The sequence below is a fragment of the Anthonomus grandis genome, chromosome 12 (assembly GCF_022605725.1).
Source record: "Anthonomus grandis grandis chromosome 12, icAntGran1.3, whole genome shotgun sequence".
Lineage (NCBI taxonomy): Eukaryota > Metazoa > Arthropoda > Insecta > Coleoptera > Curculionidae > Anthonomus > Anthonomus grandis.
In genome coordinates this window covers 27412186-27438210 of record NC_065557.1, presented here as the reverse complement: position 1 = coordinate 27438210, position 26025 = coordinate 27412186, and the positions used below count along the sequence as shown (strand labels likewise).

General features: G+C 30.0%; 1 protein-coding gene across 1 annotated transcript in view; it reads left to right on the top strand.

Annotated features, from left to right (window-relative positions):
* The first annotated feature begins 1662 nt into the window (after window positions 1–1662).
* Window positions 1663–26025, top strand: part of LOC126742887 (E3 ubiquitin-protein ligase listerin) — a 51515-nt gene continuing 27152 nt past the window's right edge. The window contains exons 1-9 of the mRNA XM_050449737.1: window positions 1663–1826; window positions 11335–11547; window positions 11606–11872; window positions 11936–12400; window positions 13335–13525; window positions 19256–19997; window positions 24825–25029; window positions 25094–25617; window positions 25736–26005. Coding sequence (XP_050305694.1) covers window positions 1788–1826; window positions 11335–11547; window positions 11606–11872; window positions 11936–12400; window positions 13335–13525; window positions 19256–19997; window positions 24825–25029; window positions 25094–25617; window positions 25736–26005 — 2916 coding nt within the window. The 5' untranslated portion in view covers window positions 1663–1787. The remainder of the gene's footprint in view (window positions 1827–11334; window positions 11548–11605; window positions 11873–11935; window positions 12401–13334; window positions 13526–19255; window positions 19998–24824; window positions 25030–25093; window positions 25618–25735; window positions 26006–26025) is intronic.

Sequence of the window (26025 nt, the reverse complement as noted above, 5' to 3'; positions counted from 1 at the left end):
CGCCCACCATAATGCATAGCATTTTCAAGAATAACAAAAGAAGACATAGATAACTATTACTTAAAGATAACTAATCGGAATGTTCGAAAGTAGTAATAAATTTACCTATAAGCCTTTCGCGAAAACTTATAATAACGATACCACCAATTGCTCACACTAAGTCTATCAAATATTAGTGAAAATTATAAATTAATCATAATCATCATAAACGGTCAATCCGTCCAAGTTTTCTTACAGAAATATAACTATTTTACTAAAAAAGATGTTGAAAATGTGCAGCCTTAACTTCAAGACAGTAAAATAATCTGTTGGAGAACTCTTCACAAACATTCTGAAAGGTCGCAACATCAATATTCCGACATCAATTACTAAGGCATCAATTATTCTTTGACGTAGATCGAAGATAGATTCTGGCTGAGTGACGTTGACTTTTTGTTTGAAATAGCCTTATAAAAAAAAGTCCAGAGGTGTAAGATGAAGCAACCTGGCTGGCCACTCGATAGGCTCTCGACGACCAATTCACCGATTCGGGTAAGTATAAGTCAAATATTCTCATTTCTGCATAAGTAAGGTAGTGTTGTTGAAAAACTATTTCCAACTCAAATTCTTGAGGATTGGCTTTAATAATCTCAAGGATCAGTAGTTCTCCTGCATTTTCCAACATTTCCAACAAGTAAAGGACCGCTGTCAAATTTTGATCTAAACAGAGAGGCCCAATAATGTGCTTCCCTAATATGCTAGCCCACACATTTATTTTTTCTGGGTATTGTGTGTATGTTTTACAAAATACGTGGGGATTTACGTGGCTCCAATAATGGATATTTTGTTAATGAATATTACTATTCAAAAAAAAATACATTTAACAGTAACTTATATGATAATAATGTGACGTTGACATTGACAAGAAATACAAACTCTACAAGCAACAACACACATACAAACAAATTACACTTGAATAGTTGTAGTAAAGAAAATAAAAATAAATAAACATGTGAAAAATAAGATTTTGAAAGGCTGCCATTTTCCTGTAGGTAGAAGTAATGACTTAATATTCTAGGACCATAAATTCTTCAGTTTTCAGGGAGCTTTAACATGGTGTATCGCATAATCCCCCTTTCGATTTAATTTAATTTTTCAAAATGGCATCCCGCCGCTATTTTGAAGTTTTGCAAAATGAGCTAGGGACCAAAAAGTAGTATTTAGGTTGCTCAACGTGTGCCAAATTTCAAATTTTAATAAACGCATTTAAAGGATAAGGAGGGGGAGGGGACAATTAAGAGCCGCACTGTATATGCAGTATGATTCCTTAAAGAAATTATAAATAGCATTACCCTTGATTGCCAAAAACCAAACTTGCGTGGAGTAATAAAAATAATTCCCGCCTAAAGACCTCAGAATAAAATTTTTTTTCAAGGCAAGTACACATCTTTTGAAAAAAATAAAAATGAGCCAGGAACAGTCACATTTTTATAAAAATTAATGAGTCCACAGGGGTATGTAAAAAGGTTTGTAGTGGTATTTATTTATTGATATAGGAATTTCTTCATTAAACTTTTATTGATTTTTAAATAAGTATATGTTATAGACTTGGCAATGCCGAAGATATTCTTATTCTTTTGATAGCAGCTCTAATATTATGAAGTATTGACGTTGACACTTGACGCAGGTCACCTGTTGTGTTGGCTAACCTGAACTGTACATTATCTTATTTTTATTTTGCAGTTCATATATTTGTTTTTATTTTGTCAGGCTAATCCTGAATCCCCGGATTTTAATAATTTGGAAAAATGGGTGGAAAGCAGAATAGGACAAAAAACAATGTTAGGGTATGTTCTAACCTTTATTACTCTAAAGTACCGAATTAATTCGAACAGCAAAAAGTGTTTATTTTGCCTTAGTAAAATATCAACTTGCTAACAGCATCTGTATGGAGCTATGCAAGCTTTCCTCTTACAATTTGTTTTTTACTACAGAAGCAAGCCATGTGACTGAAATTATTTTTTATATTTCCAATGGCAAACAAACAATTTCTTTTTTGAGTGTTGCTAATCTGAATATTAGTTCTGACTCCCTGTTTTGTAGTATTTGTCTAATTTATAGTTAGTATATTATTAGAGAATTAAATAATGAGACAAATGTAAGTTTTGAATGTATAATTTTAAATTTTCCCTTAAAACAATGATATGCTAAAACCTAATTCTTTGCTTACACTGTCTGATTCATGGATTACTACTAAATCTCATGGATACAATAATTATTAAAAGAGCTAACCCAGATATCCAATAGGACAGTTAACTGCTTAGGTCCAATTTGTATTAGTACCAAAAGCATTTTTCACATAGTACTATTGTTTCTAATTTAGTCATAAGAAAAGTCACTCTTTTGTCCATTAAAAATCTCCATTAACAGCAAGATCAAAAATTTATTACAATCTCTTTGTATTTTACAGGACTAAATTTTAAAATTTATTTATCACACTTGCTGGCATAATATTTAATATATAGTAAAATATTTAATTCTTGGAAAAAAAATAAATTTTCATTTATTTCTCATTTATGCACTTCACAGAATTGTGAGTAACTGTAAAAAACCTGCTCCTTTGATAATAGATAACTGAATACTTATTTCATTAAAATACAAAAAGGCTCTGACTAAATATAAAAATTAAAAACTACAAACCATTACATAGAAGATTCGTGTTCTTCCATATTCCCATTACATGAGAGAAGAAGCCTTCAAGCTCTGTGTGGGATATACCATAATTATATCCCACTAGGAGGGAAGAAATGTATCCTATTACTCTTTGCTTAGGCATTGTTAATAAACAAAAAAACTGCTGATTAAGTAAAATGTATAATCTATCAAGTAAAATCAATTTTATTGATGGACAAGTCATTTTACAACTACTCAGGGATGTTTTTATTTAGTGTTTTATAATTAATGGATAGCCTACAATATTTAATAAAATGTAATTTTGTGTACCTAAATTAGTTTTCTTTAAATTGTTATTTAAAAACTGATTATTTAGATCTAATGGTAAAACATTTGATTTAATAAATTTATGTGATAATTCTACATTAGAAATGTTATTTATCAATTAACAAAAAGATGAGAATATAAGAAAAACATCAGCAAACAAATATTCCTAAATGGTGATTATCACAGATGTTTTATTTTATTCTTGAAGCTAGAGAGACTATATTTAATAGATCTATTCTCATATTGTTGTGTTTACTTATCTACCAACAATGGAATGTGCAAGCGTTGATTGAATATTTGGGAAGATACGCAATCCTGTGTTAAAAAGTGTACCCGGTCGACTATCGGATTGCCGTTCAGTTTCGTGCACCGTGTGGTGCTGCCGCAAAGCGTCAAATCTAGGAACGATTTATCTTAGCTGCGTGGACCTGGCTTTTGGCTTCTTTGAGTCAGGTTTTCAACGACGATGGAATCTCCGGTTACGCGGCCGTGTTGGATATTTTTTTAAGTTATGGGATGATGCTGCCAACTATGTTTTTATTATTTTTTTTGAACATACAACACAGTGTCATTTATGTAGTGGTCAAGTGATAAGTGATATACTTAAGGGTGGAGGCATATTGAAATTTCTTAAAAGTTAAATTTTATAAACAAATAATTACTTACCAAAATATGTTTTTGAGACAAAAATTAATACAAAAATATATATAAAAAGCTATTTTTACAAAATTACCAAAAAAGTTTAATACAAGTTATAATTCCAACAAACATTATGTTTCCTTCATTTTGTGTTCAAGAGGGTCAAGTTTTTAAATAAAAAGCCCGTTGCACTTAATTAACTAAAAACTAATATACAAAAAATATGTGGAACAAATTTTAAGATATAAGTAGGTTTGACGTAAATATTATAAAGAATAATTCATAAGACTTAATACCGATGGTAATATAACTTCTTGATCAATAATTTTTTGTAAAAAGTAACCCATTTTGTCATGTGATTCAATATCTGAAAAATTGTGCAGCCTAGTGAGATCTGTAAAGTAAGGGGTTGTGAGTGAGGATGTTAATAGAAATAGAAAATAGGCCACATTTTAAGTTTTAAGCGACACAGGAAAATTCTCAATTACCAGTTGTTACAACTATACTTAAAACTATAAAAAGATACCTAGTAACAAAAAAAAACATTTTGTTTAAAGACCCCGCATCACGGTTATACAGGACGTCAATAGAGGTGGTCAATTAGAGGAAAGTTGAGCAATATAGTGTCCTTTTATAATAAAATCTAAATACTTCCTAAATTTTGCAAAAAACTGAAATTTGGCAAAATCATTTTATTTTTTTTCTGGCGTTATTTCAAAATATATGACAAAAGTATTTATTAAATGAATAAATTATTGTGACCACTTTTTCTCGCCCATACGATGACACCTTTAAATTTAAAATACGACGTTCTGTCTTTAAAGAGCCATCATCAACTTTGTTTTTCTTTGTCGGCGCTATATTGACCATTTGCAGTTTAACGACGCGGGAATCTTTGGGCGCCCGGCCGTTTTGTTATTTTTTTAAGACAAGGGCGATGATGATAACAGCGCTTTTATTTATTTTGTTATTGTCGATATTTAAATGCGCTGTGATCTCGCATAAATAACTAGATAAATGTGGTGGTCAAGTAATGTATTGGAAGGTGCTATCTCTTACAACTTAAATTTTATTAACAAATAATAAATTACTTACCAAAATCCTTTTTTGAGACAAAAATAAATAAATAAAAACAAAAGAAAAATTCAATAAGCTTTTATTTATTAATTAGAAAATTAACAAAAATATTAAATAAAGGTGATGATATAGGTAGGTTTCACGTAAATATAAAGAGTAAATTAAATAATTAAAGATTTAATATCTATATACGATACTATAGTTTTTTAGAGTGAATAATTTATTGCAAAAAGTAGCCCGTAATGTGATTTTTGACAATACGGGTTTGTGAAACCAGCCAATATCTCAAAAACTGTGTAGGGTAGTGAGATCTGTGAAGTACACTTTTTTTGGACAAAAATATTGAAAAATAGATACCTTTAACTGAAATTAATATAAAAATAAAATCGCAAAATTTAAAAGGTTTTGAATAAGGGTGTAACAACACTATAAAATATAGAAAATAGGCCACATTTTAATTTGCAATACAGGCAAACACTTAATTACTAATTCTTAAAACTAGAAAAAGTTAATAAGAAAAAAAACAAATATTTTGTTTAACAGTATGAAGGGTCTCATCGCGATTATACAGGATGTCTGCGATTATACAGGATTGAATAAATGCAATCTAAAAATTGGAAAAATGCCAAATACTTCCTAATATTCAGGAAAAAGGTGAAATTTGGCAAAATGGTTTTTTTATTTTTTTCTGGCGTTATTTGAAAATATAAAATAAAATCATTTATACATTGTTGTAAACACTTTCTCTCATTTACAAGTTAACATCTTTAACTTTTAAATACGACGTTCCTTCTTTAGAGAGTCATAATCAACTTTTTTTCTTCTTGTCGACGCCATGTTGGCCACTTGCAGTTTTGAATAACCCTTTTAATTACTTTATCAACGAGGTAATTTCTAGCTAGTAGTTGGAATCATCCCTATTAAATATTATATACCTCTCTCTCTTTTAAATACAATTTCGAATTTCAAAAAATTCAAAACATACTTTATTCATAAATACATGGTACCTACTTGTTGACATGGTACTTTTATGATATAAAATAGGCACATTAATCGACATATTACTAACACATAATTCAAAAACAATACACAATAGTGGGTTCAACATACTAGTATAAACACAAAATGTATTTTCAATTTCAAAGCAAGACGACTTAAAATTTTTTTAGAGTAACATCACAAATTCTAACCTTTACATCTTTACTAAAAACTAATTATATACTATTTATTGGCCTATTCCTAACTATCTTCAAAAAATTCTAATGCTATAAAAATATTTGCTTTTAAGAAGTTTCGTTAAGGACTTTTTAAAGCGAGGAGACTTTTATGACATTTGGAAAATGATTAAAAATTTTTATGCTCAAGTAAATAAGAGAATTCTTAGTTCACTTTTCGGGATGGGCATTGGAATATTGTATTTTTTTCTGATATTATAATGTTTTAAGGAGCCATTATTTTGAAAATACAATTTATATTTTTTGTATATTAGTCAAGCAGACTCAACAATAAACAAGCAACACAAGGAAAGTATCTTTAAATAGGGGTCTGCATGTCCTGTGGAGATTTATGACACATATATTTAATGGCTTGTTTTTTAAAAACAAACATCGAGTCAAAAAGCCGTTTACTAATGCAACTCCAAAATGTTATTCCATACTGTAGGTATTTTTGTATGAAAGTAAGTTCCAACTTTCGACAAAAAAAATATCAATCTCAGTTCATTTAAAACCATTCTAACAGCATAACATCGTCTAGCCAGTTTTTGCCTCCTGACATATCTCCATAAAACTTAGGTTTATGATCGATAACAATTCCAAGAAATCTGTTAAAATTATTCACTTCCAATTCTTTGTTGTGAATCATGAACTGCTCTGAGCATAAAAACTTAACAATTTAGTCTTATCTATGTTTAAAGACATCAAATTAGCATCAAACCACTGTTTAATCATTAATAAATCTTTAGAAATTGTTCTAGGTTAATGTGCTTTTATTATTGTCTATAAGATAGTGGTGTCATCTGCAAAAATAGTGAAGAATCCTCTTATCTGGAGAGACCCCAGGTCATTTATATACAATAGAAATAAAATAGGACCGAGAAACGAACCCTGCTTACTACACAAAGTTCAGACAAACTGCCATTTGGCCAAACAAACTTTTTTCTGTCTAACAAAACAAAATTTTAACCATTCTAGAGCAACTCCCCTAAACCAATATCTAGAAAGCTTACCGAGCAATATTCCATGGTTGACACAGTCAAAGTGTTTAGAGAAGTCGCAGAATACCGCTGCAGCAAAGTGACCTTCTTCAAGCTCAAATATAATCTCTCCAGGAATGAAAACATTACTCGACATTCATTTAATATGTTATTTTTTTTAATTAGGAAAGCTACCATTCGTACTATAACCAGTTTCTCAATAACTTTAAAGGCTTTTTAGGCTTTATTTTTATCTTTTTCATGAATGAATTTCATCATGAAAACAATTATTGAAAATACTTAAAACACTAAAGACCATAAACATAATATATTGATTTAAAATTTTCTTAAAGTAAAAAAAAGAAAAAGAGAAAATGGCTCTCATAGACATGAAGAGACAGTATTTTTAAGAGTTCGGATTGATTTTTGTAGATAAAATAGATAATTTTCTGTGAGGTTTATAATTAGATTTTTTTAAAGATTTTCTAATAAGATTTTGAGATTCCCATATTAGGTTGTTATAAATCAAAGTCTTAATTAATATACGCACACTGATTAATTTTGCCTAAAGAAGCCATCGTCTCACAAACTAAACACATTTACATATATCTATCTATTTGTGATTATGATATCCAAGAAAAATTTTTAACAACTACGAAATTGCAATACGGCAAACACGAACCTGTGCAAAAACTCTCCCACACGACTCGGATGATCGGCCGATTACTAATGAGAAGCGACGGACGAAATTATTTTCGCGCATACTGGAGAGAATCGCCATCTATTTTTCACGCATATTTGCGGTCACGTTTTAGCCCATAAGGTTGCGTATCTTCCCAAATATTCAATCAACGGTGCAAGCTTGACAGACTATAGATAGAATAGTATTCTATTCTGTAAACTTTGACAATACTGTTGTACATATTATTAATCTTATATATAAAACAGGGATAGTACCTGCACTTTTAAAGTGTCGCATGTAACACCTACATTCAAAATTCAGTGATACATTGACCAATTTCCTTAATATGAAGAACTTATTTTTTAGAAAATAAATTGGTTTCAGGGCAGGTTGCTATAATTAAAGCTATAATTAATCTCTAAATATTAAATATCTCAATATATTGGCCTTTTTGCCCATAAGGGCAAATTGACCAGATTTTAACTCAATATCCTTAAGCAATATTTTTGTAAGACCAAATGCTTAAAATACTTTAGTATCCTAGTTGATAATCATTTTAAGTGGTAGTAGCATTTTACTTACAGAGAAAAATTAGTTCCTTTAAATTAAGAAAAATATATTTTGAAAAGAAATAGAAATATTTAATAAAAAGGTATTTAGGACCATTGATGATTACTCAAAACTACATCTTGAAGATAATTTTCAAAAGACCAAAATCATTTCCAACCAAACCTAATGAAAAACAAACTTTTTGATATTATAGTTATGTGTTCTAGTAGAATGTTTACACACCTTATATTTTGTTAATTTTTTAATATCTCCGAACTATGGATATACCGGGTGATCTAAGATAGATAGATAAGATACTAGAATTGATGGGCAATCTCCCGTATTTGCTTGGAAGAAAATAGGTATACAGTCTATGGTTAAGAGATATTAATTAAAAATATTTATCCCAGATTACAAATTTCATGAAGATTAAAAATTTATATACAGGGTGATTCAGTTTTGAAAACGGAAACAATAGCAGATAGAAAACCTCAAAATAATATCAGTTTGTAATATAAACTATATTCGAAAAATGTTTTTATTACAAAGATATAGGGTGTCAAAGTTTTAATCAAAATATTTAAATTTGATATATAATATTTTTAAAACTACTTTAGAAAAAAAAGAATGGTGTGCCACTGGTTTTTCTAGTATCACAATTATTTGTTGTTTGCCCCAAAAAAAATTAAAGTAGATTCCAAAAAAATATTTAAAATAAAACCAATATTTACAAATTTATTAAAACTAATGACTTTTAATAACAATAACAAAATGAAAGAATAATAAGATAATAATTGCAGAAAGAATATTAAGCATAAAATTACAAATATTGTTCCAAATGAAGTCCACCCACTTATATATTTTTAACATCTAACGTATGTATGATGTCATACAACATCAACATATGTTGAAGCTGATTCAGGAAAGTTTTACCGCATCTCTTTGCAGGTATGCTGAGTCCTTAAAATTAAATCTTCCCTTGTAAATTCAAGATTTGTGTAATCTTTAATAATACCCCATACATATTAGTCTAGTGGATTAAGATTCAGTGACCACGCCACTGGTCCAACAGAATTAAGAAGTTCATTATGTAAGTCGTTTCTCCGTAGCCGGCCAATCCATCGTTGTAGATAATTTGTATTTAGCCACTTTCTCACACCTAATTCAAAATGCAGAGGAGCTTCATCCATTTGAACCCAACTCTCACGCCATAAATTAATGGGTAAATCATCTGGGTAATCTTGCCGATCGTTATTAATAAACTCCACAAACAATTTGAGTTCAATCTTGGAGCCAGGAAATGTGGACTACAAACATTAGCATTAATTACACCCAACAACATGTTTACCGAAAATGCATTTTGAAAGGATCTTGACTGAATCTGACTGAAAATGAAAGGATTTTGATATGGGCAAATATAGATATTATGGTAATTTGGACCTATATATATGAAGAACGACACAGTAAACGACTTTTTTTAATTTTTTAATAATTAATGTTATGTAATTTTAAGCACGCGCTTCCTAAACACTGGTAAATTTGTTTATGTTGTTATGATAATGTACATAAATAATATTCGTATATTATATAAACAAATTAGTAGTTTGCTAATAATGTTTTTGTAAACAACTGCCTTTTGCCGACTTTGTATACAAGTGAATGTATATATATTTTATAGATTTTAAGGAAATGTGACCTAAACAATTTATAAAATTGTTAAGTTTTTTGTATGTTTTGTTGTATTTTTTATTTTTATATATTTGTATTTTTTGTTTTGTCTTTGTGTATATTTTGTTTGTATGATTTATTTAAATAATAGCTTTGTCAACAAAATTTTAAATTTTATGATAATAAAGCATTGATTGATGAAAAAAAAGAAGCTGAGCTCCTTTGCGGAAACTAAGACTTGGATTATTATCAAACGGTTATTTAGATTATTATTTCGGCGATTTCTATTTTCTTCATTATTACCACACGAGACAAAGTTCTAATAAAAGCGAGAGCATCTGGAATTCTCCTATTAGGGTAGCGTCCGCATTTCCATCGCAAAATCGGTAGCAAAAATGAATATGTGTATAGTGTGTAATAGTTTTTAGAAAACAACATGTTTAGATTAATACCTAAATACAGACAACTTTAATCGCAACGTTAATAATAATTATTTGGAAAATAAATACCCGAACATTAAAAAAACTGGCATAATAAAATGCAGAAACAGTGACAGTAATAATTTTATATATATTTTTTTTTTGTTTCATGGCCTACTCCAAAGTTTGAAAAAAAAATTAAGTCCAATTGCCTAATGAATTTAATTTTTTTTTTAGAAAATCACATATTAAATTTAAAAAAATTATAGTCATATTTTGTTGTGAACTAAGCCAGGACTCCAGAAATAATTTTTATTCAAAATCAGTAACGTACAATTTTTTCAATAAAATTGTGCAAAGATGTTTCCGTACGCACGCCACACAATGGATGTAAAATAATATTTTTTGCGAAAAAATATGTCTCTTTATTATCTAACCAAACCTGCCAAATTTTATTTAAATATCTAAAGTACTTTTGAAAATACAATCAAATTTGAATATTTTAATTAAAACTTTGAAACCCTGAAAAGATACAGCATACATTACAGTGTGTCAAAGTAACGAAGTAGCGAAGTATTTTTCGAATATAATTTACATTACAAACTGATATTATTCTAATTTTTTCTATCTGCCATTTAAGTTCCCGCTTTCGAAACCGGATCACCCTATATAATGTTAAAAAAACTGTGGGTTAAATTTATTTCAAAATTTTCAAGCCTATTTAGAATCCAATTAATTATTGATTTTGGTGACATTTTGTGTGAATAAATTAAACGTTTTCTTATCGATATCCAATCAGAATATACAGGAAAGTCAACTTAATTAAATGAAGTATTCCTTTTACTGCATTTTTTTAACTACAGATTTACCTTTATCTGGAGTACCGACGTTTTTAGGGTATAAATGACTCAAATAATTGTTTGCTTGCTCAAATAAAATACTTATTTACCTTAAATTACATTTTAAAAGAGATCAACCATTCTCTACACTATGTTGGTTGAGTTTTCATTTGCATCGATTTAGGATACAAGTAAAACTATTTGTTTATTTTAGAAACCCTTTATTTTCAATTTAAATGTATTCCTCCTAATATAACATGACATTTCATAAACAGAGCAATTTTTCAGCCTTCTAATAGTGGAAGGAGTGCAGCTATGTTACATACAAACCTTCCTCATTTTGCCTCAGGATTTTCTGGAACGAACAAATCTACTGGTTTGTCATCAGGGCTACCACCTTTAGCCTTTAGTTGTGTAGAAGAGTTTGATCCTTCAGTAGATGAAAATTTTCAGCTTGTATTGAAGAAAGTATCTAAAAAGGATTGTACTACCAAATTAAAGGTATTATGCACCTATAATTTTTATTTTTGTTGGAAGTATTATATTTGTTACTTTTTAGGGCATACAAGAATTTTCTGATTTAGTTGAAAAAGCTGAAGTTTCTGTTGTTAAAACCCTCTTACCTGTATGGCCAAGATTTTACAGTTTATTAGTAATACATCCAGACAACAGAATCAGAGAAGCTGCTCAAAATGCACATAACTTAATAGTACTTAAAGTTAAAAGAGATATAGCTCCGTTTTTAAAACAATTAATGGCTCCGTGGTACATTTCACAATATGATAATTACCCACCCGCCGCAACCGCTGCTGCGCAGGCTTTTAACGTAAGTTAATATGATCTTTTTTGATTTTTGTTGTAAATGTAATGTGTACTATTATCGCTTTAGAATACTTTTTCTCCAACAAAATTTAAGGAAGCCATAATTTTTTGCCACCAAGAAATTCTTAATTACATATATGATAATCTAATTAACCAGACAGCAGAAACTGTTGGCTCCAAACAGCTTACAACTGAGGAAGCTGAAGCCAGATATGAAAGAATTGTTATATCTTGCCTTCAGGGCTACACAAATTATCTTAAAGAAGTCTCAGAAGATAAGATAAGTGAATCAGTATCAATACATACTCAGATAGTTACAAATAAAAAATTTTGGAAATTAGCAACCAGTAAAATATCATTAGTAAGATTGTCATGGTTTCAAGCTTTATCAGTGATATTACAGAAAGCAATCCATTTGTTGAAAGGAAAAGAAAACCAGACAATAAGTATTACCTTAAATAGTCTGGAAGAAATTGAAGCAAGTATTTTACCTCATATTTGGGAGTGTATTTTGCTTATTACCTCAAGAGCGGTAAGTTTCTTTTTAATCTTGTTAAGATAGTTGCCCAGTGTGATGCCCGAAATTTGAATGTTTATTTATTAATTTGTTAAACGATAAAATAAAATGCGAAATGCATTTTGTAATTTATTCATATTTTTACTAATGTCACAGAGTATGCATTTTTTACGTAATTTTATATAAATTTGTTTATAAATTTTTTAATGGAGTCCTCAACCACAACGAATAACTTTCTGTAGTTATCTGAAATAAAAAATCAGTGTTTCAATCTTGAAACACGGATTGAGAACTCGTCCCATGAGGTATTATACCTCAAATATATACAAATATTTTTTCAAAATTAAAAAATAACTTTGAAGGACTACATAGAGCAGTCCTTCAAATTCTTCAAAATTATAATTTTCAAAGGCTTTGAGAGAGCTTCATAAGATTCATGCGTCTTTGTAGTTGGCTTGCGTAGTTTTCCAACAATATTTACCGCTACGCAATTATCTTCTTTTCGGCTAGCAAAATCAATATTAGCTCAACCACTGTTGAGCTAAATCAACTCACTAGTTGATTCCCTTAAAATTATTCGTTACTTTCATCTTTATTCGCATGTCGACCTTTACTAAAGCGTTTGTTTTCTATTTCGGAGCACTTGTCAAGCGAAACACACTGACCGATGGACTCCTGCAAAATGTTTCTTGTACACTGTAGAAGCTCTTACTTTTCCACTCTTTATCAGTCGAAAAACACTAGTCGGCGCAGCTGCTGCTGTTATGTTGATATACTTTTATAGATATTACGGAGCACTTTATTCCTTCGCTATAACTTTAAAAATATTTTTAATGTTTCACAGTATATTTTTAACTGACAAAAGATTTTTAAAAAAATATTTTTTTACCGTTTAATTTCGGGCTACACAAATAAGTTTTTATATGAAGAGAGTTTTTATATTTTATAGGATTGGTGGAAATTTATAAACATGGATCAACAATTTTCTCCAAAAATATTGAATATACTTAAACAGGCTGGCCAAGGTAACGCGACAATAATATATCCAAATTTTCTTCCGTTGCTTTCCACAATCCCGTTTCTAGACGAAAAGAAGCAAAAACAGTTTTATAGTAGCTTTTTTGAAAGTATGGCGATGGGGTAAGTTCAAATGTTACATTAACTATTGTTTATTTGCTGTGTGACATAAAAATCACCACCTAGTTATGTATTTTATAAGATCCGTTTTTAACAACGTTTAATTTAAAAAAAAGAAAATTATTAGTTACTTAGTACAGGATATTTCATTAAGGGTGGGGAGTCGTGGTACCATATATCAGCTATAAATAATCCAGGAGCTAATTAGAGATCGTGGATGGTTATTGATCTCTGGTCCTTGACAACAAAAAAAATATGTTATTTTTAGTATAGTGGAGAATGCAAATTATAGGGCTTATACAGGGTGTCCCGGTTCATGTGGGAAATCTCTCGGATTCAGGTAGAACATCGAAAAATAATACCGAACGTTTCTATAAAAAAAATTCCTACAGGCCTTCTTTACGAAGATACAGCCTCCTAAAGGATGCTGCCGGAAATTGGTTTTTCATAAATTACTTTTACCTAACTACCCGGTAGAATTTAAAATGTAGGTGATGAACACTATTAGGGACCTCTTAAAATGACATCCTTAAAATACATTTACCTTGTTTACTTTACCAGGGGCGGACTAGGTTGTGCACTTTAATGCGTATATTTTTAACACCCTGTATGTTAAAGTCTAAAAAAATAAATTTGGATACCTTGAACCCTAGGCTAAAAAAAAGGTACTCTTGTTCATTATCTATACAATGAACTGTTTTGGAGAAAAAAAAAAAACGAGCCAATGGGTCCATAGGGGAATCACTCTTTAATCTTCTTTTTTCTTTTAGGCTATTATAGATAGCTGATACGTGGTTTCCTTTAAGAGCGTGGTTATGTGTTGGACTGAGATGCACCTCAGGATTGATGGAGATCATTGTCTGGTTAATAAGATTTGTTTTCCTGTGTCTCATGAGTATTCTTCATGGGATTTTGTCTATTTGTTTGTCTTACAAATTGATTTCAGCATTCCATACGGGTTTTAGTTTGAAAAAAAATTGGTCAATACTGTACAATAATAAATTTAAAATTTCGGCATAGTTGTAATCTTGTCTCGAAACCATAAATTTGCTCGGAAGGGGATTTTACAACACCAGCCAGGGGTTGAGTTAAGATCAAACCCATTGTGTCGCATTTTCTTAGTAACATGTATTTTTGCTAACCCTTATTGGTTTGCGAGGTAAGTTTTATGATTTCTACTTGATTCTATTTTAAGGAAGATATATTTATAACTGGTTGAACTCTATAGTTTTAAGTCTATAAACATATCTTGTTTTACATTTATTACCTTTCAATTTTTTTATTTGGTATTGTTGACTACATATATGTATATCTCTTCATTTTGCAGCTTACTCACTTTAAGAGATTTTGCTTTATGAATTGTGCATAAAATGGTTAAGTTTTTGGTATAGCAGTAACAGTAAATCGCGTATGATCATACTTCGCTAATGACCAAGAGGTAGAAGAATGTAAATGTAATAATTCTATAATTAAGCTGTTTCTTTTTTATAATTGAGAGGTATTTCTAAGCAAGCCACTATGATGTCAACAAAATATATTTCAAGTAACTTGATTATGACTTCTATTATTCACAGGGGCTTCTTGAGTAGTCGGAAGTGAAATTAAGTTATTGGCCTGTAAAAATATTAAAATACTGATTTCTATTTTCCGTATTTTTGTCCTTTTTAGTGAATACTTTGAAGAACGCTTTGGGCCTTTTTCCTCCAAATTCGGTAACGCTCATTAACATACTTAACGTTTTGTTTTTGATTGAACTTAAATTTGTATAAACTTGTACAATTTTAGACGTAACAAACTCACCTCTGGGCATAAGTAAATATTTAGTGATTAAATTTATCATTAAAATTCATTAATTTATTTTGTTAGGTATAGGAACGTCCTTTACATTCTTTAATATTTTAAATTACAACCCTCACCTCTGTTCGGATGTTTAAATATTTAGAGTTGTGACCTTTATATGAGTTGATACGGCTGCAAAATTTTGGTTATATCTCGTACTTATATGAATTAAAAACTAGTCGACCCTTACGTTGTCTTATGCTAAATGGCAAACTTGCCGGGTTAAATGTTGACCGATGCAGTGTTATTAATTATTGAAAATTGATTGTACCAGAACCAGGGAAACGTGCTGGCTCTCGTAGATCTCGTAGATTGCATCACGCTGCACGTGGCAAGCATAGGAGATATTTCCCTCCAGTCTTCTTAATCTTTTTTTAAATAAATGAAGAAGTATTTTTTATGCAATACTGCCGCACCAGCACTGGCGGAGTTCAAGAATGAAAGTTTCAAAAAGCTATATAAATTCATCCATAAAAATATATGTCTTATTATTCGTGCAAACAACATATTTGAGTTTCAGCGAAAAATAAAGTGATGTCAACAGAATAATATATATTCAATTTCTATTTACTTCCCTGATAGTAAATACTAGTAGGATGTTCAGTGAATATCAGTACCCTGGGCTTGTTTTGTTGAGGTTGATCGGTTTGATGAGATATGGTTCAGCAGGGATGCAAGGTATTGCAGATGGTAAAAAAAGTTTATTACAATTGAAATAGGATTAAGAGTATCATAAATGATGGAGGAGTTGTTCAATTCTCTACTCTTTATAATTTATTAGAATTAAATGAATTTGATGTGCCTTCCGATCAGCCAGTTTCTAATGTGCTTTTACCAAGTGCTTTGATAGGCGACGAAGCTTACCCATTCAAAAATATTTAATTCGGATGCACCCTAGTCACAAAAGTGCATACAAATCCTTTGTAGATGAAAAGAAAAAGACCTTTGTAGTATCTTCTTCCTCTACCGGCATCTTAAAACGTGCTAAGGCCTGTAATAACGAGATGGTTTACGACGCTACCACGCCGCGGTCTTTAAAATATATGAGACTGCTTTGTATGATTGACACTAAGCGAATGCGTTTCGAATGAAACATGCTGCTTGACGCTCCTTCTCTAAACTCTTCATGTCATGATAGTTTCGAGAATACTGGTGGACATCTAAAAGTAATTTTCTTTCTCAAAAAGTATTATTTTACCTGTTATATATGTTTTATTAAATTGCATCTTAACGATTGTGTGTTCTATCCAAAGGTGTAAATGTATTGAATTATAATTACGAGCCCTGTCTCAGTGAAGTTGGCCCAACTATCAAAACTAGGTTTTTTATGAAATTTGACATATTAGCGAAAACGTATTAAAAACTAAAAGGTATTTCTGATAACATATGATCTTTTTATTTAATATTAGCTTAAAATACTACATGTTTTATAACTGAGGAAAAATATCTTACAAAAATTTTAAAAATCTGTCGATTAATAAAAATCAACAAAACCAAATAGCAGCAAATTACCACTGCGTTACATCGCCTTTTCGACTGATTACTGCTTTGATACGTCTTAACATAGTGTCAACTAATGTTTGACAGTCATCTGGTGTAAAACTGTTTCAAATTTCTTGGAGACGGGTTCGCAATTCTGGAACGGTTCTTGCGGGATTCGATCTGAGCTTCTCCTTCATGATATGCCACAAGGTTTTAATCGGCGATAGATCTGGACTACTCGACGTCCACTTTAAAACTGGAATTATGTTTTCTAACTTCTAATCTTTTACTTTTTTAGCCGTATGGCAAGCGGCACCATCTTGTTGGAAGATACATTCGATATTGTTTAAACGCATTTGTTCAATTTGGGGTATTAGGTTATTTTCAAGCACATTAATGTACTTATCAGCATTCATAATACCTTCCACAAAGTGTAAGTTTCCCACTCCACTTGCTGACATCGATCCCCAGATCATAACAGAAGCCGGAAACTTAACTTTTTTTTTAAGACAGTCATTCTGAAACACTTCTTCTTTAGTTCTTATGACACGACTTCTACTATCACCAACGGATACTTCAAATCTGGCTTCATCACTCCAAATAATCGAGTTCCATTGGTTCGAAGACCATAATTTGTGTTCTTTAGCCCACGCTAGCCTGTTTTTCTTCTGAATTTTTGTCAGTAGGGGTTTCTTTTTTGCATAAAAATACTGAAACTTTAAAACGAATAATAAAAAAAATAATTTAAGCCTACCTTGTAAGTTTTAAATCCCAGTTTTTGGGCGGCTCTGTGACAGGTTGCTCTTGAAAACTTTTTTGTTGTTGCCCGATTCCACAATAATTTTAATTCGTTGTAATTAGCACGCCGATTTCCCTTGATAATCCGTTTTAAGGCTCTTAAGTTGGTGTTGGAATAACGCGGTCGACTTCCAATTCTGGGTTTTTGAGCAACAGATCCCGTTGTTTTGTACAATTTAATAATATTTCGAACTGTATACCTCGATTTGTTAATACTGTCAGCGATTTGGGAAGCATTTTGACCTTTTAAATGCAAGTGAATGATCACTTTTCTTATTTCGTCTTAGAGACCACGCCTTACCACGAGCCATTTTTAATTGTTAACAACAACACTAATGCATTGAAAGTTGATTTAAACGTCACAATCGGCTTCTTAGCAACGCAATTTGTTTTATACAGCCTACTTTTATTTTATCGAAGCGCATAAACAGACCATTCAACTAAGTTATTTCCATCACGTATTTTGCGATAGAAAAATCATTTTGCAAAGAAAAAAATATCGAAATTAAAACGCTTTAAAAATAGCTGCGTCGGTTTTCTTATCTTTCCATAAACATTTCAAGAAACCAAAAATATTATATTTGAAATAAAATTTTAGTTATCCCTTAAATAAATTCTAAAAAATCATGTTTTGGGGCGTTGGGCCAACTTCACTGAGACAGGGCTCGTATAAACAGGGGAAGAGATATTATATACTTAGGAATATACTTTCTTGAATGCATGATATGACATAGCTACATGCAATATGTAAACATAGGATTAAAAAATCTACTCTACAATGTTCATGAACTCGAGAATTCATTCCACTATAGAATATTCCATAAGCAACTATAATTACTGTATGGGGAGTGACATGTAGAAGTACTCTTGAAACACCTTGACAATCATGCAAATGTCTAGTTTTTAGTAGTTAATTTTGAGTTTGAGGGCCCCAATTTGGGTTATTGAGATTATATTATTGTAAATCCTTGTAGTTTGAATTTTCATTCGTCATATATATTCTCTTAAAATTATTGGTCAGCAAATTAGCAAAAACAATGTAGCAAATTCTAAACATTTCGTAATTGTTTAATACAAAGTGGGTTTAATAGTTGTTTAAACAGATTGTTTAATACATATCTCCCCGTAAAAGCTCAAAAGCAAATAACTTCTTAGTCTTACCAGCAACAGTACATTTCTCAACTCAAAGACATGGATTCTTTTACCATCCCCAAAATAATAAATTTAAAGCCAGGCTTAGTTTAAAAATAATTCATTAAAATTGCGGAAAATTCGGTCAAAAACTGAATAAATCGCTCAGGAAATTTTCTCCCGATACGAACCACAAAATAATTTAGCATTCGTGTTTTGTCTAAGAAAACTGCATTTGGTCATATACAATATATAAATGGGAATAAAATAATTTGCTTTTACTTCAAATTATGTTATTATGACCTCTATATAACACTATTGCAATATTTTAAATTCAATATTCCATTAATTAAATACGCCATGCTACAGCGTTTTATGTAGTTGGTACGGAGCTAGATATTTTTGGTTAAACTGCACTATTTCATAAATATACTATAAATAAACTTATAAATCTCGTTTAAATTTTCAAATTTTCTTTTCCAGCATAAAACAAAAGAATGTGGCAACAAGCAATCAGGATACAAAAGTTATTTCCATCACCTACACTGAATGCCTGCAATACCTAATTACAAAAAATATAACAAACACATTATTGTGCAAATCGCTTCTGAAACAATTTTGCACCTTCCTGGAATGGTGTTTAACAAAAGACGCTCCATCATATAAGGAGATTTACAGTGCAACAACTAAATTTATGCTGTACTTCAGCAAAAATTGCCATCTTGAAGATATTCAAGTATTAATTGAACACTTTTTTAATATACTTGGAGATGTATTTTATCGATATATTAATAGTCCTTCTAGTAATAGCGTCTCTAGCATTGCAGAAAGGCAAGTTGAGTTCTTACTAAGTCTTAAGGCAATTGATTTACCTGCAGAACACCAACTAAAGGGCAATTTTTACATGAAAAAACTAAACAATTTTGGTCTCAAGGTATTAGAAAACTTCTTGTCTTACACTGAGCGAACAGAGACAAGCGAACTTTTTGATCAAATATATATTTTAATCAGTGGGTTTGGAAAAGATATGGCTTTTGCTTATCTTTTACAAAAGACAGAAGATGCTAGCGTAGAACAGCGGTATATAAATATTTACAATAAATGGCTTAAAGAATGCCTTCATTCAGAAAAAATGTTTTGCAAAGGAGTTTTGGATTTAACATTTTTACTATTGTTGTCATTGGAAAGAAGTGATAAGGACGTCGTCTTAACAGATATAATACAGGTAAGGCATAATTTGATTTTAGAATACATATTTTCTTATATGGATTCATCTAGGTTTAGGTAAAAATTGAGTTTTAAATAAGCAATATCACCTGAAATAAGAATGGTCATCCGAAAATTATATCTATCAAATTATGAAGATGTGTTATTAGGGTACAAATCCTAAAAGTAAAGTTGTTAAATTTTTGTTAAAGTACCTACATTAATCCAATTAAGTTAGTTGTTATTTGTGGAATGTAAAATAGTTTGTTGATATTAGCTGTCATTGTTTTGAGAGATAATCTTTTCAAAATATAAGAATTCACTATTATAAATAAGTACTAGACTTGTTTGATAGCTAGTGTAATACATATTTAATGTATTGCTCAGGTTATTTGGTCAGTCCCTCTTTGTGTATATACATGATTTACTTTAAAATATACAAATTTTCCACACTCGGCTCGCATATACTCATTTTGATACTACAAAGTGTTTATACGATAGAAATATCCACAAACCATACTAATACTGCTGATTAGTGCTGATACACCATAATTCCCTATATAAATAGAAAAAGTATTATTAATAATTAACATTAGATATGTGTCAAAGCTAGTTGCTGTTCGGCTAATCGTTCAACCTAAAATTAAGTTTTAATTAATCATTTACACAGTGTGTGTAACCCTTTTGTAGTAAATAAAAGTTTTTTAAAAGGAAGTTTGCCGGCCTGTGTATTTAATTCGATGTTAAAATTGTGTCTATATTATCAAAAAGCTTACAATTATGTATTATGAATCCCGACAATTTAATAGCATTGGTATGTCAATAGGGAAATTAAAATTAAATTTGGGATCAATTATTCTATCCGTAATGTCATTCATTCGTAATTGTTGTATGAGAAACCGTGAAGCTCGTTCCAAAAAGTTCTATTATATAAACGTAATATAATAACAATAATTTAGTCTTTCCAGAATTTAAATTGAGGTTATGTTTATAGGATCAGGTGCTGATTTTATTGAGATCTATGTTTATTTTTCTGGATTCCTCCTGCATACCTTGGTAATTAAAACAAAAGTAAATTTTAAATTATTATTAGATGCTCGTGTGGTACAAAATGAAGGGGCTGTTATAATATTCATGGTGTAAGTAATAAACAAAAAAGGGGATAAAATATCACATTGAGGAATTCATTGAGATGCCCCTGGATATGGAAATATTTAAATTAATTTTTTGATATCTATCTTTGAGAAAAGATTTCGTAAGCTGGATTGCATTTAGGCCAAAGCCGTAGTATTTAATTTTAGCCATTAAAAGTCCATCATCTAACATAAAGGCTTGGAAAAGTCAAGTAAAACTATAAAATACTAGCAAGTCCTTTATCAATGCCTAACATAATATCATTTCTCAATAGTTTTCAAAACCTTGGACAGTATGCTTATAATATTTAAATAAGTTGGAATTAGGATTCCAATTACAGTTTTCCAAAGGGTAGGTATATCACTAGTTTATGTTATACGAGTTAATAAGATACATGAGATAGGGTTACACTTTTTCTAAATTTTTAAGTTTATCGAGTCAGTTTTTATTGAGAGCATTTTTTTAATAGTGTACATAATAAAATGTATTTATTTTTGTGTATTAATAGAAAAACTGAAGCTAATTTCCGGTTTAAAAAAATGTTATTTAGAAATATTAGGTAAGTGTTTTTCTTCATTCTTAGACGTCATAAGGTGTGATTTCTTAAGAATTTATATCGCTTATAGTCTATCTGGACTGTAACCATGTAAAACTATAGGATGTCCGTTTAAAAAATTGACTTTACGCAGTTTTAAAAAATAAAAGATAATAATTTAATTTTCTGAGACCCTGTATAATGCTGATTAAATCAGGCTATGTAACGTTAATCAAGATGGTCTCTTAAAGGAATGTTAAAAATTTGAGCTTTTTAGGCTAGCTACTTAAACAGCTGAGAAATAAACAATTAATTATCTCTTGCTTTTCAACAAAATACACGCAATATTATTTTCTCGAAAATCGCTAGAGATAGGTATAGAGAATTATACTTAAAAAAGGCTCAAAATGAAGCAGCGAATCAACATTTCTAAAAATATATAGGGTGCTCTATTTGAAAAATCAAAGGTGTTGCCTTTTTTCTAATAAAGCGGCAACGCTGCAGTGCTGAAAATATTTTAGACCGAGCGAGCATTGTCTGTTACCATGGATACCAAATTTTCAGAAAATGCCTAGTTCCAATTTCCATATACGGCTTAGGTACCATCCGTCGTCAATCGCCCTGTATATTGCATCGACCTAATAGACCTGCCCTAAAATCTTCATGTATACATTGAGAAAAATTTATTACATTTGTGGTAGTTGAAGGATGAGGTTAAAATATATGCTAATTTATTGAAATTCTATTTTTTGCAGAGGTTTATATTCTCTTATTTATTATCATTTTCAATATGCTTTGAACATGCTGACACCACCCTAACAGATCTAAGTTTTTAACATTATTTTTATTACCATTTTTAAATATTGGAAGTCTTTGCTTTCTTTCTACTTGGATATAACCCAGTTTTCTGCAACAGTAATATGAAATATAAATTTCAAAGGTTAACCAAAGAAATAGGTTGCTTGGATATATTGAACCAAAAAAATATTATAAATACTTGAGCAATGTTTTGTGTACCATTAAATTCATCATTATTAAAAAATCAATAAAATTGAGTTTGAGTTTACTTTATGTTGCATTTTCTTAAGTCTTTTATTTTAATCTTTAAGTATTTTGTTTGGTTTTATTTTTTTTTCGAAACCTTCTGTATAATAAATCATAATCAAAAATCTTAAAATTATAAAGAATATTTGTAATAAATTTCCTGGAAAAAAACGTTATTAATAGTTTTAATTTAAAGTTCTAAGCATGGCTGATACTATTTTTTACTAATTATGTACGTATATATGTAACAATACTAACAATACGGTTTTGGCTTGATGGTTTGTTCTTTTCATTGTTAAATTGTTGCAAATTATGAAAGCTTATTATTAGAATCCTAAGAAGCTTCCTGAAATTTAAAAATTATTTTGGCGAGGCATGTAAACCATTTAGAATTTAAAATTTACCAACATTTCCAATCATTTGGACTCAAATACACTCAAATTCCTTAATATTTTCGAAAAAAATTATGTAGCGTGCTTTAATGTAAAAGATTTACCAATAGTATATATTTAAATTATCAGATTCCTCTGATATAACACATTACAATTTTTGTAAAATTTACTTGTATGTAGTATATACGGTTCAGTCACAGTGTTAAATTCACTAGCTTAATGAAGGCTTTAGTTCTATAGGTGTATTCTTAATTCCACTCATATTTTGATAATAAATGTAAAACTAATTTGAATGGTGGAATGAAGTAAATAATGATATCTCCTCAATAGGGTCTTCTCCAAGAGTCTAATTGAGCCTAGTCTCTTGGTAATTTTTGTTGTATTTTAACTTCTAGGTCTTTAAAAGTTAGTTTCATGTTATTTTCAACATTTTCTTTAGCCGTAGAGCTTTTGAGATTTTCCAAGTAGAGTGATTTGATAGTGACAATATGTTATTTATAGCCTGATAGTACTGTATTGTCTTTTGAGGGGGTAGTTGTTCAGAATATTATGATTAATACAATTTGAATTCTGGAAGTTTCTATGTTCCTGTGTACTAGTAGAAGCCTCGGTGCTAAGTACAAATATTGTACAGTTACAATCATACTGTTAATTCCGCATACCGCGTGTCCCACTAAGAATGGCTCTCAGCTGTATCTCAGGAAGGACCTGCGAGTATGAAGAAAATGGGATTTTTGCAAAAATTTGCCTATGTATGTATGTATTATAAATAATAGGAGCATAATTATTAGTAAATTTATTTCTTGAACGAACTCTTTCGTTCTATCTAAAATAAAGTAGTAGGAGCAGGTTAAATCTGTTTTCCATATAAATCTCAATAACTCCGGATTGGGTAATCGGACTGAGATAAGTCTTGAAAGTCTTAAAAGAGCGTAAATTATTATATGTCAAACGTTATAAAACATAATAATATGCATTTGACAGTAGACGCTATCGGGCGCTGTCTTATAACTTTACAAATGCACGTTTTTTCGAAAATTTTACAAGGAATGTACTTTTTATGAAGTAATAGTTTCAACGTTAAAATATTATTAGATCAAAATTTGCATCATTTAATGTCAACTTTTTAAATATAACTTAACTGGGGCGTCATTTTATATTCAGTATGCTGCCATCTTAACCTTCCCCCTTCCCTTTATTTTAGCAGATAGAACAAAATGATTCAAACAAAAAAAATTGAAATTTATTGAGGATTATGTTATTTATTATAATATCTCTTACCTACACAAAATTTTGTAAAAATGCCATTGTGTTATGTGTCATAAGAGTGGTACCCTTTAGCGACGGTTCTTGGAGCGCAGACCATAAGACTAATACTTGCCAAAAGCCGTTCTTAGTTGTACCACCTGGTCCATGAGGAATCGAAGGAAATTTTAATTTAAAATTTTATTTGACTTCCTATATAATTAAAAATTAATATAAATATAATAAGTATTCTACATGATTATATTGTGATTAGGTCAATGCACAAAAATTAGTACCACGTAAATTAATAATTTATAAGTAAAACTACGATAATTTTTTTCATATATATATATATATATATATATATATATATATATATATATATATGTATATAGTAAACCCTGCATTAAGTCGCTATTTTAAAAACAATATATCTCATTACCATATATCTTTGTTGATGTTATTTTATTTATTTATGCCTTATTATTATATCTAGGTCAAACATCCTAAGTGCCTTATCTGGTCAGTGGCAAGAGCACTGGAACAGCCCTTTTTAGAAGATGATTGCATCCAGAAATGGCTAAGAAGTGATATAATCGGGGAGTTATTCTTAAAAATTACTGATAAATACATTTCTAACAATTGTAGTCCAGATGAACTTGATATATTTAAATCTCTATTGAATGGGAACATTAAAGGAGGTATGTTTGTAAAATATGTGTGAGCAAACTATTTACATATATATTGCTATGGTTATTATTGTAGAGCTTATCATTGATGAAGCAAAACTCCGTTATGTGATCGAAAGACTCTCCTTCATTTTATCTCATATGGAAGAGGGCACAACATCTAAGGATTATATTTGCGAATTAGCTTTATTTGTTTGTGAATCCTTGCATTCACAAACAAAAAATATTTCCCTAGCTAATGAATTACTTTTGGCATTGTTCAATCTATGCTGCAAATATAATGATAAACATTTTTCTATTTCCGAAAATAATTTAACAAATGCGACTGCTTTGTGGACTAATTGTTTAACGACTATATTAAACGTGTTTACTGACGACGAAAGTTGCGTTATATTAAATAAATTTTTTAATATTATTAAAGAAAATTTAAAGCTGGCAATAGTCAATAAGCATAGAGGACATTTTTTTCATGTTGATTCAGTTACATTACAGTTATTACAAACCATTTATCGTACTAATGGTTCCTTAGCTGAGTGGGTCATTGAATATATAGTCGAAAATTCGCAATTACATAAAGAAGGTGTTGAAGAATTGTGTAAGGTAATTATAACGCCTAATAAATTATGAATAATGTTTATTCTAATTGGAAAAACTAGTTACCAACTAAAGGAATATTCCTGCTTCATCACTTTAATACTCCATTTATATTACTTTTTAGGTGGTCTTATACATAAAAGGTATATTGGACAGTAGTCATCCTTTTACTATTAAACATCGTATGAATGAAGAGAGCATTCTCTCATATCTAATAAGTAACTTCCTAAAAATTCAAGTCTTAACTCTGCCTTTGAAAAACTGTGTTGACGACGAGGCAAAATCATGCCAAGAATTAAGGATTTTAGATTTTGGAAAGAGACCTGAAGATACTTTAGTAGATATATGGCATTCTTCTTCTGTTATAGATGTTCTTCTTGAACACTTTAATAATGTAAGTTTAAATTCTATGAT